At 36.5% G+C, this 27,216-nt stretch overlaps 1 protein-coding gene across 1 annotated transcript in view; it reads left to right on the top strand.

Annotated features, from left to right (window-relative positions):
- The window catches only part of kcnj3a (potassium inwardly rectifying channel subfamily J member 3a), a 62,485-nt gene that overhangs the window by 6,607 nt on the left and 28,662 nt on the right, over nt 1-27,216 (top strand). The window contains exon 2 of the mRNA XM_015031622.1: nt 2,202-2,418. Within this exon, the coding sequence (XP_014887108.1) occupies nt 2,202-2,418 (217 nt within the window). The remainder of the gene's footprint in view (nt 1-2,201; nt 2,419-27,216) is intronic.

The raw sequence follows: 27,216 nt of genomic DNA, 5'->3' as shown, positions 1-27,216 counted from the left end.
CAAAATTTTTTTGGCAGTTTTTTCAAAAAAATAATCCCGTGAAAACCCCCCCCTCCCCCCCCCCCCCTTTTTTTTTTTTTTTTTTTTAAGTTTTGACCGAGTCTGCACTTTCAGCATCTTGCCAGATTATCTCAGAGCTCTTCTGGGAATACGTGGCTGGAGGACCTTTGTTAAATGAAGGGGTACCACACCATTTAAACTTTAATGGAAAATATATGAGCAACTGAAGTAAAGAGAGTCACCTGACAGTTGAACTCCAGATTTCTATTGCTTTGTTGGATGTAAATTCAATAGAGACTCATGCTGTGAGCTTAGTGTATCAACAGTCAAAGAACATTTTCCATTTCCATGTTTCTAATGAGAATCCAGGCGGCATCTGACTTGCAGTTTCTGATCTGCTGCAAAATCCTTGTCACCTTCGAATCTAAAATACAGACATTCCTCAAAACACAAAAAAACTTTATCAAAGCTTAATCAGTTTTTTAAAACTGATTAAGCTTTCAAAAACTTGAAAGCTTAATCAGTTTTCAAGTTTTTGAAAACTAAAATGCATTTTTTTTATCTCAATAAAAAAAAATGCATTTTTTGTTTTTTTTTGTTGAGATTGAGGCATGTGTAAACCGAGATTTAAAGACAGGCTAAACCTGGACTCATTTATTCATCACTGATTATAAAATGTGTTAAGGAATTATTAGTTGGAATGTGGTGTTAGTGATGGTTTCTCTTATTAGATGATCCCCATGTGTGGATTATCCTAAAAAATTCTGTAACTTTATCTTCAACAGCTAACATTTGTTACAAATACAATAATAGTTGAAAAATATTGTACAACTTAGAACATTTCTAAAGGAATTTAGAATACTCTAGGCAGTTTAGAACCTTATGTATTTATACTTGTGTTTGTTTTGCACAGAAAGTGAGTTTCAGACAGTATTACCTCATGCATAAATTACTGGATGTAGTTTTTTCAGATGTAGTTTTTTCACTGGATATCAAAGTCAAGCTCAAACCAATGTTGTATTTGTATAATCTTCACTTTACAAAGCTTCTGTATTTAGTATAAATTGAGATCAGAACATAAAATTATGAGGCTAACAAGTAGATTTAGAGGGACCAAGATCTAAAAGCTATTTAATTCATTTTTATTCTTACTAACCAGATCTACTTGTCTATTTCTGATGGGACACTTGACATATATGAACATATGCCATTGGCAGGGAAACAGGAGATTGTCATCAGGCCCGTCACATCTTTGTTGTTGTTGGGAACATCACCTTTATGTCTGTCCCACCCCCCCGATCCATGCTTAAAAGGTTACCAAAGGTGAATCCCTTCCTCCAACTTGTCACTTTTCCAACAAACCAGCAATATGGTCCTTAAAGCAGCTGGGGACTGGCGGCTTAAAGTGCTTTCAGTTTGATTATCATAGCCTCCTATATCAGTTTCCTGTGTAAATATTTATCGACTTCTCTGTAAATTGCACTCCAATACAAACATTGCAAGGGCTAAAAAAAAATAATACATTGGTGTTAGCATAAGAAGGTAAGACGTTTTTGAGGTTGTAGTCGTTTTAAGATGGTAAAGATTTTGTCCAGACAGATTGATCAAACCAAAATAACTATGTTTAAACGTTTTTCTTTTCAGTCATAAAGCAACATTTCTGTACCGTGTTGGTTATTACGTAGGTACAAAACATCCCAAGCGGGGTACAAAGTGATGGATTGTCAGTGCAAAATGTCATGCAACAAGCTTCATTTTGTATCTGAACAGTTGGGTGTAAAAATTGTCCATTTTTAATGCCTTTCACAGAGGAGGATCTTTGGTATTGCACCACTTCACACCTCTATTTTCTGTGTGGATGACTATCAACTTCTCTATGATTAATTGTTGAATGCAAACACGACTTTCATTCAAAGATTAATAAAATAGCTTTTGCACAAATCAGTTGGATATTTTTGAGATTGGAGTTTTTTTTTTTAATATGCTAGAGGTCCACTTTGGTCTTGGCCCATCTCCAACTTATCAGCTTTAGCTTTCAGAACCAACTTATTTGGATTTGTACTAAAGCAAGACACTAAGCGAGTTAGGATCTGCAGTTAAAATGTTGACCTATTTTATTTCCTTTTATTGCAATTTATGTGAGACAAATCTTTCCTTGTCTTTCTTCATATTGAACATCTGGTGTTTACTTTCTCCTTCAGTCTCGTCAGACTCCTGAGGGCGAGTTTCTTCCACTGGATCAGCTGGAGCTGGACGTAGGTTTCAGCACTGGGGCTGACCAGCTCTTCCTCGTCTCGCCACTCACGATCTGCCATGTGATCGACACCAAAAGCCCCTTTTATGACCTCTCACAAAGGTCCATGCAAACGGAGCAGTTTGAAATCGTGGTGATACTAGAAGGCATCGTGGAGACCACAGGTAGGCGACAGCATGTTCTACCGTCAGCATGGCCGAAAAACAGAGACAGAGATTGTTTTGGTAAATGTTGCTGCATACAGAGGAAGGTTGTGTTTTTTTTTTTTTTTATGTGCTTTTGCAACAAATCTGATTGGTAATATCGAGCCATTTCATGAGTGTTAACTGCTCAAATGGGCAAACTGGGCAAACTATCGTATTTGATTGATTTTCATTTTTGAGGCAAACACAACAATAAGCAGCTAATAATGAGAGCGATTTTCATCTATTAATAAGGAGGGACAAATTAGAGTTTCAGATTTTAATGGAAAATATTTGCTTTTGAACCCCACAGTGCAATTCTACCGTTTTTTTTTCTTCTTCTTTTTTTATGTGATTTTTCAGGGTTCTGCACTTGGCTGTGTAAAATTTCTTTTTCTCATCAGAAAAAAAAAAAAAAATCCATTCCTCGTTTTTGTGCCTGAACACCGCTGGCTGCTGTTCTCGGAGGGCACAATCATTTGCTTTCCAGGGTCCCTTTGGAGTTACAGAATTTCATTTCCACGAGACTAGTGATGCTGCGAGTAAAACTCCTCTATACGGTCATTTAAAAATTCAATCGTTTATTTGACACAGTTGATAATAAAGTGGCGCACACGGAGCTCCTTTAGTGTTATAATAGTTGTAACGGACCACTTCAGAGGAAATGCAGCATATGGAGATGTGAGAGGATGGTAATTAGCGAAGCAGGCGGGTCCTAGAGATGCATGATGGGGATGTATTGCAGTTTTATTAAAGTTTTATCGTGGCTGAGTATGATCTGACACATAGCGTGGCCCTGCAGCTCAGGCCATGCAGTATTTATGCTGTATCATTCTGCTGGGACCAGACATATTAGAGAAACTAGGTGTATGTTATTAAATTATACTGTGCAGTGTCGTACGTTCAGAGTGGAGTTTTTGATTTATCAAAATGCATTTAGGTCAGTATTAGTTCAGGTAGAATAAAGAATTAAAAAAAGAAATATGGCTTGAAAAGATATTAAAACATTTTTTTTTTCCCATGATCATATTATTGTTACCATTACGCACCATGTCAGGGGTTCATTTGTGGATTTAAACAAAGTTTTATCAAATATTATTCAAAAGCTCAACCACTGACCTCTTAATGAACCACAAATGTTTACTTCTTAATAGAATATTACTGCCATAAATTAGTGGTTTTTTGTGTCATAAATTTAGGGTAATTTACAACCTTTTCAGTGATATAATCATAACATTTTGGTTGTGGTTATTTTTATATTATTCACCACTCTCATATTCTTCATTCTTCAGTCTCACTTTTTTCTATTCCAGTCAAGTTTATTTCTATATTTCACATTTCAGCAAACAAGTAATTCAAACTATTTTACATTACTGTGGCATCATACAGCCATCATTTACAAAACAAGCAATTACCTTTTGCCAAATGTCATCATCAAAATCATCAAGCGGTTACATAACAAGCATGTTGTCTAATGTTTCACTTGCTAGTGATCAAAGGTAAAGAGGTGGTTTTTAAGGCTCGATTTAAAGGAACTCAGTGTTTCAGCTGAGGCAAAACAAGAAGAATACTCAAATAAACCATTTTTGTGATTATAATTGTTCAAAACAATCTGGCCCTTTGAGAAAAAGTTATTGGCCCCTAAACTGCGATGTTTAGGGCTCACTCTTTGTGGCAAAAAGTACCACCAAGCAGGTCCAGGAAAGGTGGATAACTGCTCTACGTTTTCTCCACTGTGGAGCCCCAAAACGTTAGACAGAGCTCAAACCATCTCCAGACTGATAGATGTGTCTTTGGTTCTGATCTATTCTTGAATTTCTTTTGAAAAGGAAGTGATGTGTTCTTCTTTGAGATCTTTTAAGTCGACTTGATATTGTCAGACAGGTTTCATTTATTTTCTTGATTTTACAGTTCTGACAACAATCTGGCCCGGGTGTGGCTTGTGACATTGAGACAAAACTATAGTTAATCACTCAAAATTCATAATTTAGTAAAGCAGGGCAATTAGTTTCCACAACAGATTGAGGTTATTTCATACAGCTTTTTTTTTTTTACGACTGCAAAAGGCATCACTACTGATGACAGAGCTAAAAAGTTGGCGTTTTATTGTGTATAATCATAAGTGCTTCTGAAGTGTAAAAGTGATTGATTTATTAAAGTACTTTTTATGGCATGTGTGATGTTTATTATGTAATTGTAATGCTGAATGTATTCCTAGTGTTAAAGAAAAAAAACAAATTGAGGTTCCATTTGAGAAATATATTTTATAGTAAAACTTAATTTAATATCAATGATTAAAGTGATATATAAATACACCTTTGGTTTAGAATATCAGGAAACCTGTAATTGTGGAATTAATTTGTGATTTAATTCAGATTTAATGATTCATGGGCCTGAAAAAAGTAAGAGACAAGAGTTTCAACCTGTTTTGCATGACCCTTGGAGAAAATCTCCAGGAATGTGAATAGTGTAAGTAGCACATATTTTTAAATAACAGGTCTTTATTGTATGTGCTCTCATGTCTTTCCCCCCCCCCAAAAAAAAAACATCTGAACTTCAGAGCAGCCGCAGTCGTGTGAAAGTTGGTGGAAATGCTGATCTAGAAACAATCTATAGTTAAAAATTGATGTACAGTGAAAGTCTGAATCCTTCGTCGCTCTCATTTCTGGCCAATGTAACTCTGTTTCCATGGCAACCTCTCCTTGAGTATTCAGGATTGCAGCGATGCACTAAACTTAGATATTTTTTTTGTTTCTATGGTATAGGAATCATTACCCAGTTTCAGTAATGAATAAGGCAAATGTGCGATGCTGAATATGAAATAAGTTCGCTGCCTCAACAATGTCGCCTGTTATTTGTGAATATCTTGTCTGAATTACGAAAAGCACTCAGAGGCAGTGCTGGGCCATTAAAAGCTCACCAAAACAGGTGATACAGCAGAGAAAGAATGAGATAAAGCATTTATGAGCCCTGCTTTCTGTCTACTAGAAAAAAAAAAAAAAAAAGCTGTGTAACTAACAGTGTCACTTGTTGAAAAAAATGAGCTAAAATACTCTTATGTAGCAGAGTTTCACCATCGCTTTCTACTGGACGCCAAATGAGAAAATATTTACATTGTGACATGGGACTGCAAAGAGTAATAATTACGACTCTTTGCACACAAGAAAACATAGGAGAATGAAAGAACTCTGAGTTGTCACGCTATGTATAAAAGTCAGAGGAGAACATAATCTCACCTCACCTCCATGATCACCAGTGTGTGCTACATTTTCCAAATGAGACCTGACAGATCATATCTTCACCTAAAATAACAGCACCTGCATCTTTGTGACAGACGTGCAAATGTTATAACAGGAACATAAAAGGCAGGCCCTGAGTCAAAAAGATGTTGGAGAGTAAATTATATTAGTAGGATCCAACAATTTAAATCTTTACAGTTAGTGTTACCAATTTGTAAACTGAATTACCATTAAAGTTACATGTAGTTATTGGGGCAATAAAAATGTAGACACAGCATCTTGCTTTTTTGGGGCTTTTTAGAAAGACATATGACGTCTGTTACAAAAAAAACTCTCTTGTTGGCAATCTGTTTTCCTTTTTATAGCTACCATCTCTGTTAAAAAAAAGGAGCAAGCAAATTTTGCATATCTAGAATTTTTGTCATTATTTTTCATTCATTTTACAGTTCAACCCATAAATTCGACATATTCTTTGTGCATCTAAATTTAAAATGATTTTAATTCAACCAAAATGTTCTAGTAAGATATGGAAAAGGCATCTCAAAAAAGAGAATAATACAATGTTAGAGATTTATTAATGTAAAAAGAAAGGAAAGCAGTATATGGATACATGAATAGTTTTGGTGGTGTTCTTTTGTCATGTGTTATGGATTACATTCTCATGGAGTCTTATCTGTATTCAGTCTGCTCCTCTTCTGCTTGCTGCAAAGTTTACTTTTTAATCATAAGAGACTACCTAATGTTTATTAGCTTTTGTTTGGATAGTAGCTGGTGCTGGTGTTCTTTCCACCATCTCCATGGATGGCATCAGAGTCTCAGCAGTATCCAGACAGCTCTGCTTCTGCCTGTTCTTCCAGAGTGTGAATCACTGACTTCGTTGCAGTTGTTTGGCCTTGTTTCTTTTTTTTTTTGTTTGTTTAGTTTTGTTTTAGTAGCTTCTCTTCAGGCTCCAACTTGAACTGTTTCCTTGTTGAATTTTGCTTGCTTGTCCTCCAGATTTCCACTGCACATTTATGAAAAGTTGTTAGGGGAACGATAGCTGTGGCATGTTCTTGTTTTGATAGATTTAACCTACTGCTTGAAAAGCCTTGAGACCTTCTGGTATTGTGATATGAAATTAATGACTAATGGCTGAATATACTCTCACATTGGTAGTTAAGTGCATGAGTTCTGATGTTAACATAGAGGACTTTCTATGCTTGAGCCACACAGTACACATGCAGTGTGCTTCATGATGTAGTAGTATATTTTCTTTGTGTGCAAACCGGACTACTTCAACATCTTTTATAAGCTTTCAATCTGTTGCTCTTGGCCGAGTTTTTAAAAGAATACTGTTGATATTACAAGACCCTCTTATGTAGTATTTCCATGTTTCCACCAAGCCCAGGGTTAATGGCTGATTAATGTAAATAATGGCAGTGGCAGCAAAACATTGCATAACTCTCGACAGAATGTTTAAGAGCTCCTGGGTTTATTAATCATAGGCATGTCAGATTTTATATGTGCAGTTCATCACATTGCTTTGATGATGTGATTCTCAGAATAATAATACAGGGCTTAAGTGCTGTAGTAAAGAGGTTTGCACTATGTAAAAGAGATGCACTGACCAGGCTTTTACTGACAGATGCTGATTTCCAGTTTTCTTTAGTCCATCAAATCCATTAAAAGAACATGCTGGTTTTTGATGCATTCACTTGCCGAAGGAAGTGGGATCACTTCTCAGTTTTGTGTCGTACAGTTGAGAATGAACAAAAAGTCATGAGATATAAAAGATTGTCATTATTAATTTGACAAAAATATACCAGAACACAAGAGTACTTTGTGACACAGTACGCCCCAAACTTAATCAATTTGAAGAAGCACTTTTTGCGGCTGTCACCTGAAGTAATCCTCCGCTGTATTACCTCATCAATCTCTTACTTCATAGTGGAGAGTTGCGGCGCAATCTAAGCAAAATTTCAGTTTCATGAGGTTTGATTTGTTTATTCACAGCTTGTTCTAGATCCAACCACAGAATTTAAATTGGATCTCAGGCTTTACCACTCATATTCTCTCTCTCTCTCTCTCTTTTTTTTTTCTCCTAATCATTACGTCTTAGAGTTGAAGAGGTTTTGGAAATAATAAATATCCCTGGTGGAGCAATGGCCACCATCTATGTGCATTTTAACTGTTACAAGTTAATATCAGAGAATACATTCCTGAAGTTGTGAAAAACAGTGTCTGTTTTATTAGATTTAGATTTGAACAATAGGCTTAGGAAGACCCCTAACATTCAGGGCATTAATGTCTTCACAATAACGAACTGAACAAAGTGATGAATCTTTACAGTTCTTTGTCTTCATCTGCATTAATCTGCTTCTTAGAATAACTATAGATGTTAGCATCAAATAAGACATTCTTATTTGATGCATGCAACACACCAGCACCCATGCATCAGAAAAAGCTTGGTCATAGTAACATATGACTCTGTGGGCAAAAGCTGTCCACGCATCAGCTGTTGGAACTGTCCTACCATCTTTTAGTCACCCCGGCACCTGGTTTTGGGGGGATTGTCCTGTTAGAGGTTGGACGTTAGCACAAAATTCATGATTCTTGACTACTCTCTATCCAGATCCTTTGCAGTAGAAGCTGCAATTAACTTTGCTATTTGTTTCAATATTTCCAAGTCGTAGAGGAGCTTTTGACAATTCATATTATGTTGTTCTTCTGGCTGATGACAGGAGACAGAACATCTATCTTTGGGCGAAAGTGCATCATACCCTTCCTTATGTTTGTTGTGTTTCTTAATATTTATATTTTAGTGGTACACAGGTTACATATGGCCTGTGCTCTTATGCAATTTATTTAACTTTCGGTTCTTATGGCCTTGTCATGTGGTCAGGATAAACTGTTTGGGTGTCCCGTTATTTGCTTCAGAGCTGCTCCCTTTATATTCCTCCACATCAGGGTATTAAACTGACATTGAGCTAATAATGAGTTTTTACATTTGTTAATCAGTTTAAAATTGTCCATGTTTGCATAGATCAAGTAACAGAGTTTATCATCCATCCCTAAAAGTAAGACATGCAGCCAATTCACTATGGGGCAACACAGGGACACAAAATGATCCTTTCCCTCACTTAAGTCAACCTTACCTGCATGTGTAATGCAGGAGAAAACCTGACTACTCAAAGAAAACCACTCACATACCTGAGAATTTCATTTAAAATTAATCTATTTAATAATTTATATAACTTTACTTTTAATAATTCATTTCTTTCATTCTTCAAAATGTGCCAAATGTTCCACTAGTCCTAGGACACGTTCACATTTCCTTCTGATTTGATTTCTGTTTTTAGATTTTAGTGATTTAGGAAGAAACAGAGCAAGTACCTATAATAAAGAAAGATAAAAAAAAATAGATATTATGGTTTAAGTTCTTATAAAGCCAAAGTCCACATTTTCAGGAGATAAGAATTTAAAACTAATTGTAATACATATCTAATGTATTACTTGACTATAACTCACTGCAAAATATTGTACCCTTTATTCTGATAAATGGATTTTACTGGAAACATGAGACTGGAAACAACCATTTTTAATTGTATTATTCAAAAATAATTTCCTTTTCTTGCATTTTTTCTGAGCCACTCACGACCAAAAGATTAAAATAATAATTGCCTTATCTCAGCCAGCTCCAAGGTTAATTAGACAGTTCTTGTGGATGTTCTTTACATTTGTATCTTCAACAATAAATACCTTCCAAGAATTAAAATAACTAATGTTTATATCAAAGTTAGCAAATTAAAACTTTTTATTTACGTACTTTTTAAAAAAAAATCAGTTGAGAGTATGAACTGTTTCCATTGATAATTTCATTAGGAAACCCCACTTCAGGCTCATGCCTCGGTTTACCAGCTCTTAACTTCTCAGCTTCTATGAAATCCTCAAACCCGCTCTCTCCCATTTCACCTCCAGTCATCCTTGAGTTTTAAATACCTAGTGGAGGTCATACTTGTCCTGCTTACTTGGAAAGTCATCTTAAACTTGAGCCAAATGTCACCATGCCAACACCACCACTGTTTTCATTTAGACATGGTTTGGATTAGTGAAGCCCATATTCAACAATCTGCTCAGTTGTTAAGCAATGTGTTGTCCGTTGCCACATCTCGCTAAAAGTATTATCATTAAAGGCACTCACTGATTATGTTGATGTATTTGTAAATGAACAGGAGTCTCTAACAGATTTACGTACATTGATAACAAAATGAATGTTTATCTTACATGTTGTAAAATCTTTCGTTTTAAAGAAATCACTGCTGGGAGTGGAAAGCAGATTTGTGTTCTCTGCGTACGATAATGCACAGGTTGCCTTTAGGTATGCAGGTTCTTTAGTCAGGTTAGCTCTATGTGTGAGTTGATAAGTAACATTTCATAGCCTGGACTTCTGCTTGTTCAGGGGTCTCACTTTTGGTCAAGAAAAAAATTACTTTTAAAACCTTACTTCAGGTGAGGCTGAACACTTTGGGCCATTTCCTATGGTTAAAGCTAATCATTTCAAAGACAAAGTACTAAAATATCTGTGCTGAAGTCCCACAACTTATTTGCCCCACTTTTATGTAACTCCGATTCTATGAGTTATCGGTGCAGTATTTTATCACCAAGTAAGAGATCAGATCAGTTGGAACAACTTAGGACGTGGTCACTCATGCAAACAGAAGTGCATTGAGTCTAAAGGAAGCGATGCGATTAGTCTTGCCTCTGTCCCATTATGTTTCCACTGCCTGTTTTCTCATTGAATATTTCACTGTTATTTTTGTCAGCAGACTTTTGTCTCATAAACTGATGCAGAGGAAATGGCTTGAGTTTTCAGCTTCAGTTTTCAGTGCTCTTGGTGATGGATTTTATTGTTAAAGAATATCTTTCAGTGACTTAACTCAGGTTTTGTTTCACAATTTGACAAAGTTCCTTTTAGAGTTTTGTATATCCTTAACATCATAACTGGCAATATAATCTTGGACTTTTAATTATTTGTTTGAACATTTCTTATTTAGTGTAGGATGACAATACACTGTATAATTTTTTTCAAAGAAAGAATTGAACGATCGGCTTTTTTTAATTTTTTTTTTGTCTAAAACACAAGTTCCAAAATATGCATTCAAGTTTATGCATACAGTCTCATCCACCTACCAATATTTTCTCTTAGCAAGCTGCAGAAAAATCACACTTGTTATTTTTTTGGGGGGGATATTTGACCACTCTTGCATAACTTTTTGGATCAATGCTTTTATCATCTAATCCAGAGTGTCACCCTCTGCTGAAAAAAAGTTGGTGAGTATAACCAACAAACTCAAGCCTTCCATAAACTGCTGGAACACCAGTAATTTCATATAAATGTAGACTGACAGGTTGTCTTTCTAAGAAACCCCGGTTCCAAAATCAACATCATCACACCAAAAAATGATCACAACAAATAAGTTTAATATTTTGGTATTTTTGGTGGTCGCATCATGATGTGGGTCAGTCTGTTTTTCTTCCAGTGCTATTAGTGTATTACACAAGGTGGATGGGATTACGAAGGAAAACTACATCCAAATTCATCAACATCTAGATGGTTGAAACTCAGTCAGAATTACAAATTCCAACAAGACAATCTCAAACACACATCGGAATGAATGTTGAAATGGAGAAATGGCAAAGTTAGGCTTATGGAAAACCTCTGAACTGTAGTGAACACTTTTGGTCTTCTGTGGGGAACCAGTCAATTTTAACGAGTTCTAGCATCATGATATGATTTCCCCTTCTGCTCCCCATAAGAGCAGAAGGGGAAATGTCCAGTCAGGAGTAAGTTAGAATCTTTTCAATAAGTACAAAAAGTATGGGATATCTCTGTACATTGCAACTTTTAACCAGCCATTGTAAAATTGTGTGTCTATAATGTGTATATATAATTTCAACCAAGTGTGGAAAACCAGAGAAAATTAAAACCTTCTTTTTAAAGCTTGATGTTTTTAAAGTTCAGGTGGTAAAACAACAGTCTTGCCAAATTATCATCCACAGCATGAGAGCATGTGAAGATATGACCACAACGATTTGAAGCCTGGCTGAATACCAGGCAGAATTTAGAGTAAAAGCCAAGTCAAAAGGTAAAAAAAAAAAACAACAAAAAAAAACAAGTGAAAACTAACTCTCCCAAACTGTTTTTCAATTCAGGCTTCATTGTGCAGCGATTCATACGTAAACACTCCAGAATGACATTTCTGGAGTTTGCTGTCAGCATCTCATGTTGCTGCCGCAAACTGCTTCAGGGCTCAAAGGACACCTATATCAGAGATGTCAAAGGCAGAATTTCACGTCAGGGGAAGGGAGCCGGTCGGCGTCTCTGTGGGCTCTGAGTGAGTGTCAGTGTGTACAGGAGCAGGTGCTTGAACAAGGCCAGGCTGGCAGCCAGTGGCACACCCGCGCTCGTCTGTATATGAAATTTCTGCTGCTGTGCAGCTCTGCAAACAGGCGATCATTGATGAGGTAATGATAGAAAGTGCCTTGCAAATATACTCAGATTTCTTGGGACATTTTCAAATTATAACCAAAGCTCAATTTAGCTTTACTGAGTTTGTGACAGGCCAAGCAGGTCTTAAATGTGAAGTAGAAGGAAAATAATTGTAATGTTTTTGTACAAAGCTGAAAAGTGTGTCGTGTACGTATACATCCAATTCCCTTTTAATCTCATGCCCATAAATAAAATCTACAGCAATTGATTGCCTTTAAAATTATTGAATTGGTGAACAGTCTACCTGTGTACTTTTATCTCACTATAAATCCAACTGTTTTCTGAAGGTCTCAGTGTTTTGTTAGGAAATAAACAGCAATAAACCAAGAAATACAGCAGGAAAGTTAGCAAAAAAAACAAAAAACAAATAAAAATCTAGAAAACTTTTAAAAATACTTAGGCAAATTAATGCATTGGAAATTTAGGTGACTGTCCCAGTTAAACCAGTAATACAGTCCAACTTTATGAGAGCTTAAACACCAAGCCAGAAGCAATCTGTTGATTAGCGACGCTGATTCTTAAGATCCCAAAATAAACTGTAGCTGCCAGTAACAGACGTTTAGGTTTCTGCAGCTAAGAAACTAATCAGCAACTAAATCCATTTTCCAAAAACATTCCTGTACGAATGCCACACAGTAGTATTAAGCATCAGCGTGAGTAATTTAAGACCCTGCACCTGTCAGATTAGAGACTTTTCAGCCAGCAGAGATAAAAAAAGCTGATCAGTTATTTCCCAAAGGACTCATTTTCAATAAAGAACAAGAAGATGTTTCATTGCACATCGGTTTGTCCCTGAAAATTTCAACAGCATTTTTTTTGTTTTTCATTTTGGCATTTCTGTCTTAAAAAAAAAAAAACCTCTGCAAGCTCTGAAGTGTTTTTAAATTCACTCATCGGCAATGAAAAGCAGTGAGCATAAAGTGTATCATCAGCGTAAACCTCTTATCTTTTTGAGAGATTTGGGTTTCATGCAAAATGTGTTGTGTATGATCATTACTGCTGCAGTTAAATTCCTAAAATGCAATAAATAAATCTAGATTTGAATGTTTTCCAGCCCATGCTATAATTGCTGAGCATTTCTTTTAGGGTTTATGGGGATGTCGTTTGCTTGGCAGCGATTCAGTTCTCTTAATATTCATTATTAAGTTACTTGTGTTTGTGTTTCCTGTGAGTTTTTCTGCCTCTTTTTATGTGACCCGTTTGCTGACACAGCATGGCTGTAAAACAGGTAAACACGTTCCACTTACTGAGCTCACTAAAAATCTGGATGTTGAGGAGGGATTTCCTAAACTGGAGTATGTTGGACATGTAACACGAAATCATGTTTCATGAGGAAAATTATGAGTAAACCCAATCCACACTTTTTTTTTTTTTTGCACTTTCAGGAATTTTTGGTCTATCACATATTTTCCTAATAAAATAAACCTTTTGAGGTGGTAATGTGATGAAAGTTCAATACTCAATTGTCTAAGGTTCTTGTCTTTGTGTTTTTTATGATAATATTAATTAATCATAGTTTTTAGCTTAGTTAAATAAAATCATTCATCTGTGTTGTGCAGTGGAAGAACTAATTTAGTCATTCAATACTATCATCATAATTTCAATTAAGTTGTTTTGCAACGCATACACAGGAAAAATAAAACTGAGAATAATAATTACTTTAATGTAGACTCTGTCTCGGAGTAAAGCTAGTCTGCATAATTAATTGGATACATTTATTGCCACTGATTAGCGAAGCAGCCAATGTCATGGCTCAATCTATGTTTTATCACTGGCAGGAGTAATTGAAATGAAAACCGAGAGCTTTCTGTTGCGCCACAGGCCTGACTTATTCATATAAGTATGAGGCTGTGGCTCCGGCGGCCTGAGGTCGTCGCAGAGCTCCAGTAAACAGTAGCGAGACCGAACCCTGCAGCTTAGGCAGTTGTGAAAGACCTGAGAAATTGACCATAATTCATTCAGAGTCATTACTGCGAGAGCGTGTCCTCTCTGCTTCAGTGTCGCGTTTCCTCGCCTCGGCCCTGTGGGTCAAAGGGTTAAACTGGGTTCAGTGGGGAAGTTAAAAGCTGCAACGGAGGTGAGAACAGGAGTTTCCAATTAAATCTAATGTGCTCAAGGTGAAAGCTCATGAGATAAATCTCTGTCCCTACTGAGCTTTGCCTGTTCTGCAGGGGCTTAAGCCAGTTTAAGCAATGCACTTAACGACTCGTTTACACATTAGGACGAGAAACATGGATAATGTTTTTAGAGTCAGAAACAGAACGGACCTTACATAGAGTGTAGATCCAAATATAGAAATGTTTGGTATTGTTGTGGTTAAAGGCACCACTTTGCATTTTTCTTTAAGTTCTCTGTTTTTTTACATTTCTAAACATTTGTATAAACATGAGATATTTTTGTCCTGTGAAATGCACTTTTTAGGTTCTTTTAAAACCAAACTGAGGACAGTTTGTGAGTTCTTCCAGCATGCATAGGTCAAAATAAAAATAAAAATAATTACAGCCTGTTTTTGTTGATACTAGTTTCAAAATCTAATTTTGGAGAGTGCTGTGAGACACCTAACTCCTTTACTGCACTCTTTTCCACATTCAATTTGTATTTATGATGGTTGTATTTACACAGATAACACCAACCTTTGAAGAGACTCCATATTACTCATTCAGACATTTCCTAATAGCATATGCAGCAAACTAGCTCAGACTACTGCAGTGATTATGCTAGTGACTTTTTTCCGGCGCTAACATGAACATGAGCTGCCTTTTATGCTGCTACCTAAGATTTATGACACTCAATGATGTTCTGCATTTACAATATTTGACATCACAGCAGAGTTATAAGAAGTGCTTTTCTCATAAACAACCCTCACTACATATGTCAACCTTATATTCTGTATGTTTTATGGATTGCAGTTGTAAACAATGTGATATTTTAGTAAATGGCTCTAAATAGTCACTTTATGTAACAAATTTGTTTAAGATAAATCCATACTGAGTAAATTTGCTACTTTGAAAAAAATACTCATGCTTTCTGAATACATTCTAATCGTTTTTGTTTTTGCTTTTGCTTTTGCTTTTTTTTTTACCTAAGTGACTAATCTGATAAATTCCCTACAATTTGTTTGTTTTCAATTTTGCATGGTAATTTGCCCATATTATTGGATTTTAATTTTATGAAGCTTGCCGATGCTGTGTGACACATGCAGTTCATTTGCAATTTACAGACACGGTACCAGGGAATTGTTTAAAATTTTGTGCACTCTATCACGCCACTTACGCAGTAAATAATAGCTAAACACATCATCTTGTTTTACACAGTGTCATAGAGGTGATAATTGGTCCATCTTATGTTTTGAATACCCTGTGTTGCGTTGCACTGTATTGTGTATAATGTGCTGCATTTGCAATTTAATTCTGCCCATTACTAATGAGCAAAAATCCCTGCCACAAAATCACCAGGAAGACAAGTCAGCACCTCTCGGTCTTTAAACATGACTTTTCATAAGCTTTATAAGATTTGTTGTGAGGCTAATTTTGTGTGTACTTATCACTGTGACAGCCTGCTTTTGTTCACACGTTGTAATAAGAAACAGCAAACTTAACATTACTAATTTTAGAAAAAACAAACAACGTAATCTACCAAGTGTACATCCAATAATTGTGCTCAGGATGAAGATAATGGGCATTGCAGCGAAGCCGCTATGACATCCTGGATTCATTATCCTTTTTAGATGAACTGTGCCGTCTTCCCAAAGGGGGTGCACAGTAATTGTGTCTTTAGGGATTTGTCAGATCCCTGTTGGATGGAAACAAATCACTGGCAGAGGAGGAGTGGTGGAATACATGGGGATGAACTTGTGTGGCCAAAGCTGCAAGATCTCAGTTTTGCAACACGTCTGAGTTAGAACCAGCTGCCTGTCCCTCAGCTCTCTTCCCCAGCCTGAGAGGGACGCCTCTTTGGTAACTATTTACTCAGAGCTGAGACCTCAATAAGTATTTACACATTTCAACATTTGCACAATTATCAATCCTCATTTTTAACTCAATGTTCTGTTTTTGACAAACCAGTATCTGACTAGTGTGGCATGAATTTGTATTCTTCCACATGCTTGGGTTGTGCCTTACAACTTTTTGTGTTAAATTGCAAAAGGGAGCCTTGTGGACTTTTTAAAAAAAAAAAATGAACATGGTTTTGTTTTTGCCACTCTTTGCTAACCAGATTCGTGTAACACGTGACTATGATATTCTTCCAGCTCAGCTATGGATGTCTGCTGCTGCAAGACTATGGATGTCTTGGCAGCTTTCTGATAAGCCCTTTCTTTGCCTGGCTTGTAAGTTTAGGTGGGCAGTCATGTCTTGTCAGGTTGGCAGTTGTACCCTTTTAATTTTTCATGCTTTCAACATGTCTGTAGGATGAACTTTATTATCCCTGACCTGTCTGCTGCGTTTCTTGGTCTTCACTGTTCTTTTTGTTTAGTTATGTTCTCAAACAAACTGAGGCCTGCACGGAATGGTTGGATTTATTCTAAAATGAAATGAGACTTTATTAACTAATTAGATGGCTTCTGATGGAAAATAGATTTTATTTAGGGGTAAAAGAGTAAAGTTGGCTAAATGATCCTGCACACTACACTATTATAGATTTGCTGTACCTTTAATTGATCCTTCAAATAGAATCCCAATAAAATTAAAAGTGTGGTTTGATCATTGCCTTACAGAATTCCAGTTAGAGATTAGAGTTACATGACACAAACTGACATAACATTGTGCTCTGCTTGTTGGAGAGGTTATCACGTATTGTATTTGCAGCGTTACTCTATGACAAGCATTGATTATGGCGGTCCCACGAAGTGCAGGTGAATCAATCCTGGGGCCTAAACACAGGATCACGTGGACATGTTCTAAAGACCGACTCCTCTGGGATTTCTCCATTCTATTCTTGTCTCTGTCAGGCTTCAGTTTACTGGAATAATATGCTGTCTGGTTGAAGTGACAAAAAAATTAAGAAAACATAATAGGGATTCTTCCTCAACAGTGAGTTCCTCTCTTCTAAAGTACCATCCAAGTGTGAGACCACTTAAGGCATAAAAATCCCTTCCTTTGTCTGCCTGCTTCCAGCTGTAACTCCTCTTCGTGACTTACCGTAAGAAGATGTAATAACTGCGATCAATATAAGATTATTGCTATTATTAATAAGTTTTGCAGAAGAAAAAAAATAACCCTATCTGGTATCGGTATATAATAAAGAAAAAAATCTTTCCCAGTCCAGGTTGACAGAGTCTGTGTGCTTCTCCCCCTATTGGACCAATACTGGCTGTTTAGCCTAAAGGAAATCCATTGATTGACATTTTTTTGCTCAAGTGCTTCCCTTTATGGCAGCATTCAGCTCTGCCTTCACTTGCTAATATGTCCTCTCCCGGCTGTGTTAATGGCCCGCAGCCATATGCTCCTTTTGCCTGCCTGACTCCCCACCTTGTGTGGAGATGGTTGGCAGCCCTGCTCCTTTTCCCTTTCCTTCTCTTTCCAACAGCCTCCACACTCAAGCATTTGCCTCAGCATCCAGGCTCTCCCCTCCCCCACGGCAGCACTCTTTCCCCCACCCTCCGTCATCCTCTTTCTTGTTCTAACTGCTCAGCTTATGCTGTATGGGAGGAAATAAAATCGCAGAGCAGCAAACAACTGGAATCCAGCCTCGCAGTAAGACAGAATTGAAAGTGTGTGTATATGTGTGTGTTCGTGGGTGTGGGGGTGGGGGGGGGGTACTTATTTGCATCCTTGAGAAGTCAAACTGTGAAAAACGGGTCACTGCCTGCTTCTGGATTTTTTTTTTTATCACTTGATGGTGGTCACCATAGAAACTGATGATGTGAACATGTGGCCACGATAACAAAATCTGCGTAAATAATGTCTCTGATCTTATTTGTTGTTTATGGAATTATTGCTAGTATTCATTAAAAACTACTATGAAGTTAGTTTAGGTAAATTCTGAGTTCTGCATGTAAAATCTTGCAATGTGGCATAGTTACACAATGTACATAGAGTATCCAACAGTGTCATCAGTTTTATGCCAGCTACACACAAATTATCCACCAGGGTTGCCAGGTCTGACTGACAGTTTCCAGCTCAAACAAATATTAACGCCCAGACTAAAAAAAATCTTAGAGCAAATCTGAACCTTTGTCAAAGCTCATGTTAAAATTATACCATCTACATTGACCAATACAATTTCATTTACACTTGATTAACCACTATTAACCACTACTAATGACTACTAATTGTTGGTGTCACATTTGACAGAAGACATTTCAAAATAAATGAACAAATAAAATGAGTCCAAGTACACTGCATTTTCTTAAAATGTACAAGGTTTTTACTTTTCTACCACACAATGACAACTATTTTGATAGAATTTTCTATACTTTCTAAAAACCTGCAAAAAGCAGTTTAACAACCAATTCAAAGATACTTTTTTCCAGCACAAATGTGTTAAGAAGACACCCAAATTGGCAAAAACCCTCCTAATCTGGCAACACTAGTGTGTCCTATGACTGTACTTTCTGTACAATTGTTTTTCTAGAGCTCTTCCAGCAGTCTGCAGAGATGATCATGTGAAATTGACAAAAAAACAACCTATTGATCTAACAATTCTTTGTTATTAAACCAGCTTTAAAATATTACATAATTTGTGAACTTTCTAAAAAGCACTGGGATATGATCAAGTCTGGCTAAGTAACAGTTCAAATATTACAAACGTTTAAAGTATTTCAAATGACACCATCAACGTGCTGAGGAAACAGGTTAGTTATTGAGTCGAATGGGAAGCTGAGTATGCTACTGTGGACTGCCAGACAGCTGGATGATTAATTGCTACTACAATTTTCCTGTCAGGTATAAGAAATAAAAATTCTGACGTTTGGACATACTTGAAGTTGTTGGACAGCCATGGCGTGTAAATTGGCGTGCCTCCCATCACTTGTATCAAGGTGAGACTGTTTAAACTTTTAAAAGGAAACTGACCCAATTTTTTGTTTGTTTGCTTGTTTAGTTTTGATTTTTGCCTCAGCTACCTAAATCCAAAATAAAATATATGGTTGATGTAGCTTAGAATACCATAAAAAAATCTTTTACCATAAGATGATCAGCTCTCAATGAAAAGCGTCGGCTCCCTTTAAACACACATATCCATAGTGAGTTCTGGGCCATGACAAGTGTAATCAGAGGGTCTGTGCATTAGCAACAGTACATTAGCTAAATATAAAGCTTATCTTTGTGTCAAGCATTAAAGCAAGATAATACAAAAATTGTTTGCTAATTTCATAAAAAAAATGTTTTAGCATTTTATTTCAAAACAAAATAACAAAGCCCAAACCATGCACAGATTTACAAGTTTTTTAATCCATACTTCTGTTTAAAGCTTTGTGTCAAAATCACAGTAAAAAATAAATAGTACAAAGTTCCAATATATACACAAGTCTGGGAACTCTGTTATGATATTTTAACAGGAATAGAGATAGCTGCTTTTCTGTCTTCAAATGCAATTAAATTATTTTGTTAAAATTTTAGATTGGTATCTTTTACTCTGTAAGATTTCTGGACAGCTGAATCAGTAGACTAGAAGATTTAAACTCACTACCTGTCACCTCATGTTCCCATTTCTTTGTGCAGTGCCACCAAAGACCGACAACAAAAGCCAACAAAGAGACAAAGGCTGCTCCCTAATTTGGAAAAAACTAAGACCTGGCTAATTGTCTTGAATTAACTTTTGTCCCACATAATCCATTGTTGGTGTATTGGCATTTTCATGGAAGGAGATTCAGCTGCAGCCAAGTGCTCAACAATGGGAGCCCTGCTGGGATAAAAACGGTGAGAGTTGTGTGATGGCGCTCTGTGTGAGTAACGTCCAGATTCTCATGCTTGTTTTTGCTGGTATTTTTCTCATACATAACACTCGAGCTGTTTTCACAGCGGTGATAGACTGTCAGGGGACGATGCTGACAGCATGGTTTTGATGACTGAGTATACGTGTGTGTGTGTGCCTGTGCCTGAAGAGAGAGATAGACTAAGGAATAAAGAGGGTATTTGAGATTTTGTCACTAAATATAAGGTTACAAAGAACTCCTCTCTGACTCCCATGATCCAATACTCGCTCTGTGTTTGTTCATCCAGAAAGCCCATTTGAGCAAACCTTCATTTTCACGTAGTGGGCAATTTTGAGAGTCATTTGCTTTAGCGCCATGGGTTTGTTTAATCACACAATAGCTCTAATTTATCCAATTGAAAGTACAGATTGGGAATGTGCCGAGATGATTTCACAGAGTTGAAATAGATTGGCCTCTGCTACCAGGCCCCTAGATTATTGATGACTATGAACCACCAAAATCATATAATCCAAAAACATGTGATCATATGCGAATGTGATTCACCCCAACGTGAAATTTCATATGCTCACATGACATGTGACATGTGAACAAATATAGAGCACATGTTTTGCACATGTACAACACGTGGATTTGGAACAATTTTATAATGTTTGAATCACCTATAAGATGTAATCATTTCATATGATGTCCCTTTGAAGCCTTTCTGGAAAAATGATTATAATTTAAGTCACCGTATGAAACCAATAGTATCACATGTGATGCCCATGTGAAACTCCCCTACAACCCTTAAGAATAACATGTAGTCTCTCTAATGACATTATAGTGTTAAGTGTGAAGCTCATATCATGTTTAATGTGGAAGTTGGAATTAAATTCAGTCATATAGTCACATGTGAAACTCATGCTGTAAAAAAACATGCAGTTTTCACGTGAGGAAATTTGATTATGTTATTACATGTGAAACATATGCTACAAAAATTTAAGGTTTGTATCCTCTCCAACCTAGGTAAGGTAAGTAAGCTTAGATGGCCAAGGATGTGAATATCTCTTGTTCTTTTCTTTTTCTCGGCTACTATCAAGAAACACTGACAGCCTGCCTTGGTTTACAGTGCTTTTCTATTTCAGCCACCAAAGAACCCATTTTATCTTTGCTGTCACTCACCTCACTTTCATAGAACCAGGATGCAGAGCTACTTCTTATCTAGGAAGGTACATTTATTTGGAAAGAAGATGGCTCTTGGCCATCTGAATCTTAAAGTTTCTTCTCAACACCTCACCTCTTAACTTTCACTCGGCTTATAGTAGAATCAACCTGTTAAGTCTGGAAATTGTTGAATTGAACTGTAAAGTGCAGATAGTGCAGCTGTAATCTCTCCCACTCAGCGGTTTGTATTTCCAGTGTCCACCTGCTCATGGTTATAATATGCCCCAAGAATTCATTTTTTTAAAACATCGCTGTCACTTAGATGACAGAGAATCTGAGCATGTAGCATATCTGCATGCTTATCCCCTGACTCCCAGGATATTTTCTGTCAAAAATGTGTTTCCAGTGAGACCTGTGTCAAGATATAGCTTGAATTTGTGGATTCAGGAGAGGATTTTTCTCCAGCTGTCACATGAATATTGGATATATCATGACCCTTGCTTTTCCCCAAAATGTGAGAACCTGGAGGGATTTCACACTTTTACAGGATTAATATACACCTTGTCAACTGTTTTACACTTCAGCATGGTCAGAAATACGTTTGGATACACCCCGTTCTTCATTTTGAGCTATTGTTGAAAGATTACCCAAGCATGCCATAAAATAGGTCGCCGAAATGCCTTCAGTTTTTTTTTCCGTGTTCCTAAATAATGCATAGTCTTGGCTGAGTTAATAGCTTGAGTAGTTTCTTCAAGAGGGTTTTAAAGTTGAATCCAGCCAAGCCAAAATGATTTTTTTTAAGTTTTATTATTTTTTTAATTTCCCATCATAACTTTCCTACAGTTTAAAGTGAATTTAATGAAATGTCCGATAAAATACCAGAGTGACAGGGATGTTCTCCAGCTGTATGGTGTCACGACTGGTGAAGGCGGAGATGACAAAGAGCCAAAATGATGTGGCGTAGTGAAAATTAGACTGATATGTACCTGAGTATTCACCAACTAAACAGTCATAAGAACGCACAAGAATCCCGCAAAAGACAAAAGCATGACTAAGAACTTAGATACTTCCTAAGACAGGTGAGGAGGATTACTAATAGATAACCTAGGTGAAAATCATGAGCTAATGCAAACAAAACCTTACATCTGAAGGATAAAAAACCCTCTGCTCAACACAAATGAAACTAAAGAAATTAATCTCCTAGTTTTCCCCTGCTTGAAAACTATATTTAGTTTCTTCCCAATGTTTACTAATGCTAAAATCATAATGATTAAAGAATACTGCAGGTAATATTTTATAAGTTTAAACATCATTGTCCACATTTTAGTAATGGTATAAATAAATGTTTTTATTATTTTAAGTGGAAGCAGTTTGATCATGTTATGTATTTCCACTTTGAAATTTTTGTGAAAATACAACAAAACCCTGGTATTTTACTCAAGGATATCATGCCATGAGAATCTCACACTTGTGCCCAGTTGGAATCACTGTTAAGGTTCCCCACATAAGCCTTGAGCTCCCCAGTCACCCAGGGCAGACCACACAGCATAAGATCGTCATATTCCAAGCATGATAGGTAATGACTGAACTTCTCATGACACAGCTTGACATCCTCCGCTGTGTCTCAACAACCAGCATAAGCAAGGCTATGAGTTTACCATCCCATCTGATTGATGCTATTAACACCAGAGCAGAAACATCTGTGTTTGGAGTGGTGCTGTAACTGGGAGGCATGCAGTGATGATAAGTGCTGTCTTAATATGTACAGCGATGAGTCTTGGGCCTGCATCACTACGGATCACCATCTTGTGCACTGGCTGTACAAAGGGGAGATGACACATCCTGCACTTTTCTATTTGATCTGATACTGTATTCATTACCTCCATATGGATATTTTTTATATCATTTTCACCATTTAGACAGTATTCTTAACTTTTTTTGGAGTATTTATTTTCTCTGCTAGATTAAAAACAATCCTTACTGTTTTTTCCCCCTCTTACTTTATTTCTGATTTAAACTTCTTACCGTTATGTTATGTTGTCATTTAGGTCTCAGCTTAGCATGCTGCAAATCTATTACTGAAATATTTTAATCAAATAAGGTATTTCAAAAATATTTCTGGCAGTAACTATTTTGCATATGTGGTAGTAAAAAGGGAGCAAAACTGGAAATACGTCTATGTTATACTCGTGGAAGGCATTTGCTATCTAAAGCTTTTTTAAAAAATATTTCTTGTGGAGCTGGTGGCTTATATTGATAATAGTTACACAAAAAATGGGGAGAGACAGAACAGTTAAAGACATGGGCGTAAATTGAACAAAATATCAGAAACGGTCCTCTGAGATTTGGGTCCATATTGAGTTGACTGCGCATTGAAAATTGGCAGAAGATTTTTGGCTGCACATGCATGATGTGACTTTCCCATTCATTAGTATCCTAAATGTGCTCTATTGGATTGGAATACGTTTACTGTGAAGGTCATTGGAGTGCTGTCATGTTTGAGATGATTTGAGCTTTGTAAAATGGTGGACTATGCTAAATAAAGTTGAGGCACTGTAGACACTTACCAATAAACAGTGGCTGTGTCTTTGCCTGGCTGAAGGACATTAAACTTCCAAAAGCAGAAGAGGCAAGACTTCCCTGTTCAGTGCTTACCTTTGTCGTGCAAGATTTTAACACCATCTTTTTCATCACAGAAAAAGAGCTGAACACCTCTGAGTGATCTCCAACACCTTCCGACTTCACATTATACTGTTAGAGGCAGCCATCAGGAGATGGGTCTGCTGTAGCCATACAGGGATGCAGAGGATCAGCAACAGTACCAGCTAGCCCTAACCCTAACCACCACAGCCTAAACTGCTGATATAAGACATGATGGAATCACGCTCTCATGTATCTTCTGAACTTTGACCCTACCATGTTATAGTTTTAGCTGAATTGAGACTTATTGGACCAGGCCAAGTCCGATGCTCTGTTTGAACTTCATCAAGTTGTCTTTATCACACCTGGATAATGCATTGAGTTGCTGTATGATTTGCTGATTCGCTATTTGCTGATTTCGCTATTCTGCTAATTAACAGAAGATTTTTTTTTTTTATCAGTATGCACATTGAATTAACTATATGACAATTTAAGCTCATAAATGTAAAGTATATAACATAAATATCGTATGCATTGCTAGTAATACAGGTTGTGTAGACTGTTGGAAAAACAAGCAGAACACTACTGATTTCTCAGGAGTGTTTGTGAATTTCATGCAGCACTTTACTGAGAAGAGCCACTCCACAGACTGTTTGAAATGCACTGGTATTGTCTTATACTGAGTCACTGAGGGTAACAGATAACGATTTACTGAAATTAGAAGTGCAATGGATCCACAGAGTCACAAATTTCTCTTCTAAAGGGCTGATTGAGGAACTGGCTCTTTACCGATTCCAGTGGTGTTTTTCCCATTTGGTTCATTCTTTGCCTCAATTGAGCTTCTGTTTAATCCCTGTGTGTGTGTGTTTTTAATGTAGAAAAAGACCCTTGTAGTTACTTATTTATAGTACAGTCATTTTCACTTCTAAGCCAGATATAAATACGGTTCTAAGACATCTAGACAGGTGGGGAAAATGGCTGAAATGATTACTTACTTTCTGACTGATTCAACAAAAAAAAAAACTAACCATTTTATAGGCACTTATTTAATTTCTTCATGGTTTATAAAAAAAACTTACAGTGATGTACCCCATTCTGATGCAGCAGAACACTGTGAATTCCACATTGCTAAGCTTTAACTTAGCATTGTCACCTGGCACCATGACATGGTGAAAACATGAAATGGTGAAAAGATGCAAATGGTTTGTAAGTACTTTGATAATAATAATAATAATAATAATAATAATAATAACAATAACAATAATCTATTGTATTAAATTCATAAATGCTGGAATAAATAATTCTATACCAAGCATTACAACACAGTTTGAGACTGATTTAATAACTACTCTATGTGATAAAACAGAAAAAAGAGCATTTCTGTTCCCGCTTTTATTGGCATTAGCAACCACCACAGTATTTAAATGCAATGTGTAGAATAGTTAAATCTCTATTTTTTTTTTTGTTAAACAGAGGATGCTTAATTTGCCTAATCAAATTGCTAATTGCTAATACCTTTTCTTGTGAACAAAATAGCACTGTAGTAGAATGATATCACTGAATGTATCATTACACTGAACACTGAAGGCCTGATTGAACTCTGCAAGCGGTTTCACAATTATTCATACCTTTAGCAGTTGGCCCTACAGATAAACACTTAACCACAGGCAGCAGAGATAAGAGATTAGATAGATCATTGATGTACAAACAGGCAGGGGCGCAACTACATACTTTCTGAGGTGTATCCGAACATGTCATCGGCGCCCCCAGCCCCAATGACATAAACTTGTACAATTTATCTTTAATTAAAGTATCAATAATAATAAATGTAGATATATGTGAATAAATTGCTGGCTACAGGGCAATTAAGAAGAATGAAACAGAAAACAGGGCAATATTTCATCATTTAATATATAAGTGAGTCAAAAAGCCACTTCTGTTGGCCTGTCTAGAACCGCCGATGGGCTGCAGGTCTGAGGCTTTTTGTTAGAAAGTTTTCTATCATTCTTATAGCTTGGTAGGAAACCAACTCATTCCATCTCCATATTCATCTTGTGTGAATTACAAACAACTACATCATAATGATAAAATGATAATGATGAAATAAGATAGATAGACATACAGAGACAGACAGACAGATAGAAAGATAGATATCTTACCCAGAAAGATAAGTACATTTCAAAATGTTTCCCAATTCGTATAGGTTTAGATGTCTTTGTTAGACACAGAAGTCTTTTTGCTCCACACTGTTTACATTTCTTTCTATAAATCTCGATTTAATTAATAAATGTGGTTTCCTGATTTTTTGTTTCGAATTAGAAATAAAAATCTTACAGTGGATGAAGATGAGTACTGATGTTGATGAACGTGGGGGAAGCCGGAGCACCCGGAGTGAACCCACACCTGCACGGCGAGACATTTCCCACCGTGCAGTCCTGCCTTTTGAATATTAAAATGTCCAATTACAATCAACAGTAGCTTTTTTTCCAATTCCTGCCAATCACCCATTTATATGTATGTGTGTGTGTGTATATATATATATATATACATATATAGGGAGAGAGAGAGAGAAAGAAAGAGGTATATATTTATATATTGACATCAATATATAGATATACATACATATCTATATATAGATATGTATGTATAAAGAGAGGTATATATATATATATATATATATATATATATATATATATATTATTTATATATAGGGAGAGAGACAGAGAGAGAAAGAAAGAAAGAGGTATATATTTATAGATTGTTTTTCTGGGTTGTTTATTCAATGCCACATGACTGTGTTTTTATTTTTAATGATGTAAAGCACTTTGAAATGCCTTGCTGCTGAAATGTGCTATACAAATAAAATTTGATTGATTGATTGATTGATTGATTGCCCAGAAAGATAAATAGTTTTCTAAATTTTTCCCAGTTTGTATCAGATTAGACTTCTAAAATTCTCTTTTTGTTCCACGTTGTTTACATTTTCTTTCTCTAAATCTCCCTCTAATTAATAAATTTGGTTTTCTGATTTTCTGTTTCGAATTAGAAATTAACATCTTACAATGGATGAAGATGTGAACTGAAGTTGTTGAACGTGGGGGAAGCCGGAGCACCCGGAGTGAACCCACACCTACACGGCGAGACATTTCCCACCGTGCAGTCCTGTCTTTTGAATATTAAAATGTCCAATTACAAACAATAGTAGCTTTTTTTCCAAATACCACCAATCACCCAAAACACACGTGTACTGATGTTGAACGTGGGGGAAGCCGGAGCTCCCGGTGTGAACCCACACCTGCACGGCGAGACATTTCCCACCGTGCAGTCCTGTCTTTTGAATATTAAAATGTCCA

This window comes from Poecilia latipinna, unplaced genomic scaffold (genome assembly GCF_001443285.1).
Source record: "Poecilia latipinna isolate Pla-1442-1.1 unplaced genomic scaffold, P_latipinna-1.0 Scaffold212, whole genome shotgun sequence".
Classification (NCBI taxonomy): Eukaryota; Metazoa; Chordata; class Actinopteri; order Cyprinodontiformes; family Poeciliidae; genus Poecilia; species Poecilia latipinna.
The sequence above is the reverse complement of the archived record's forward strand: the minus strand, read 5'-3'. Positions and strand labels throughout refer to the sequence as shown.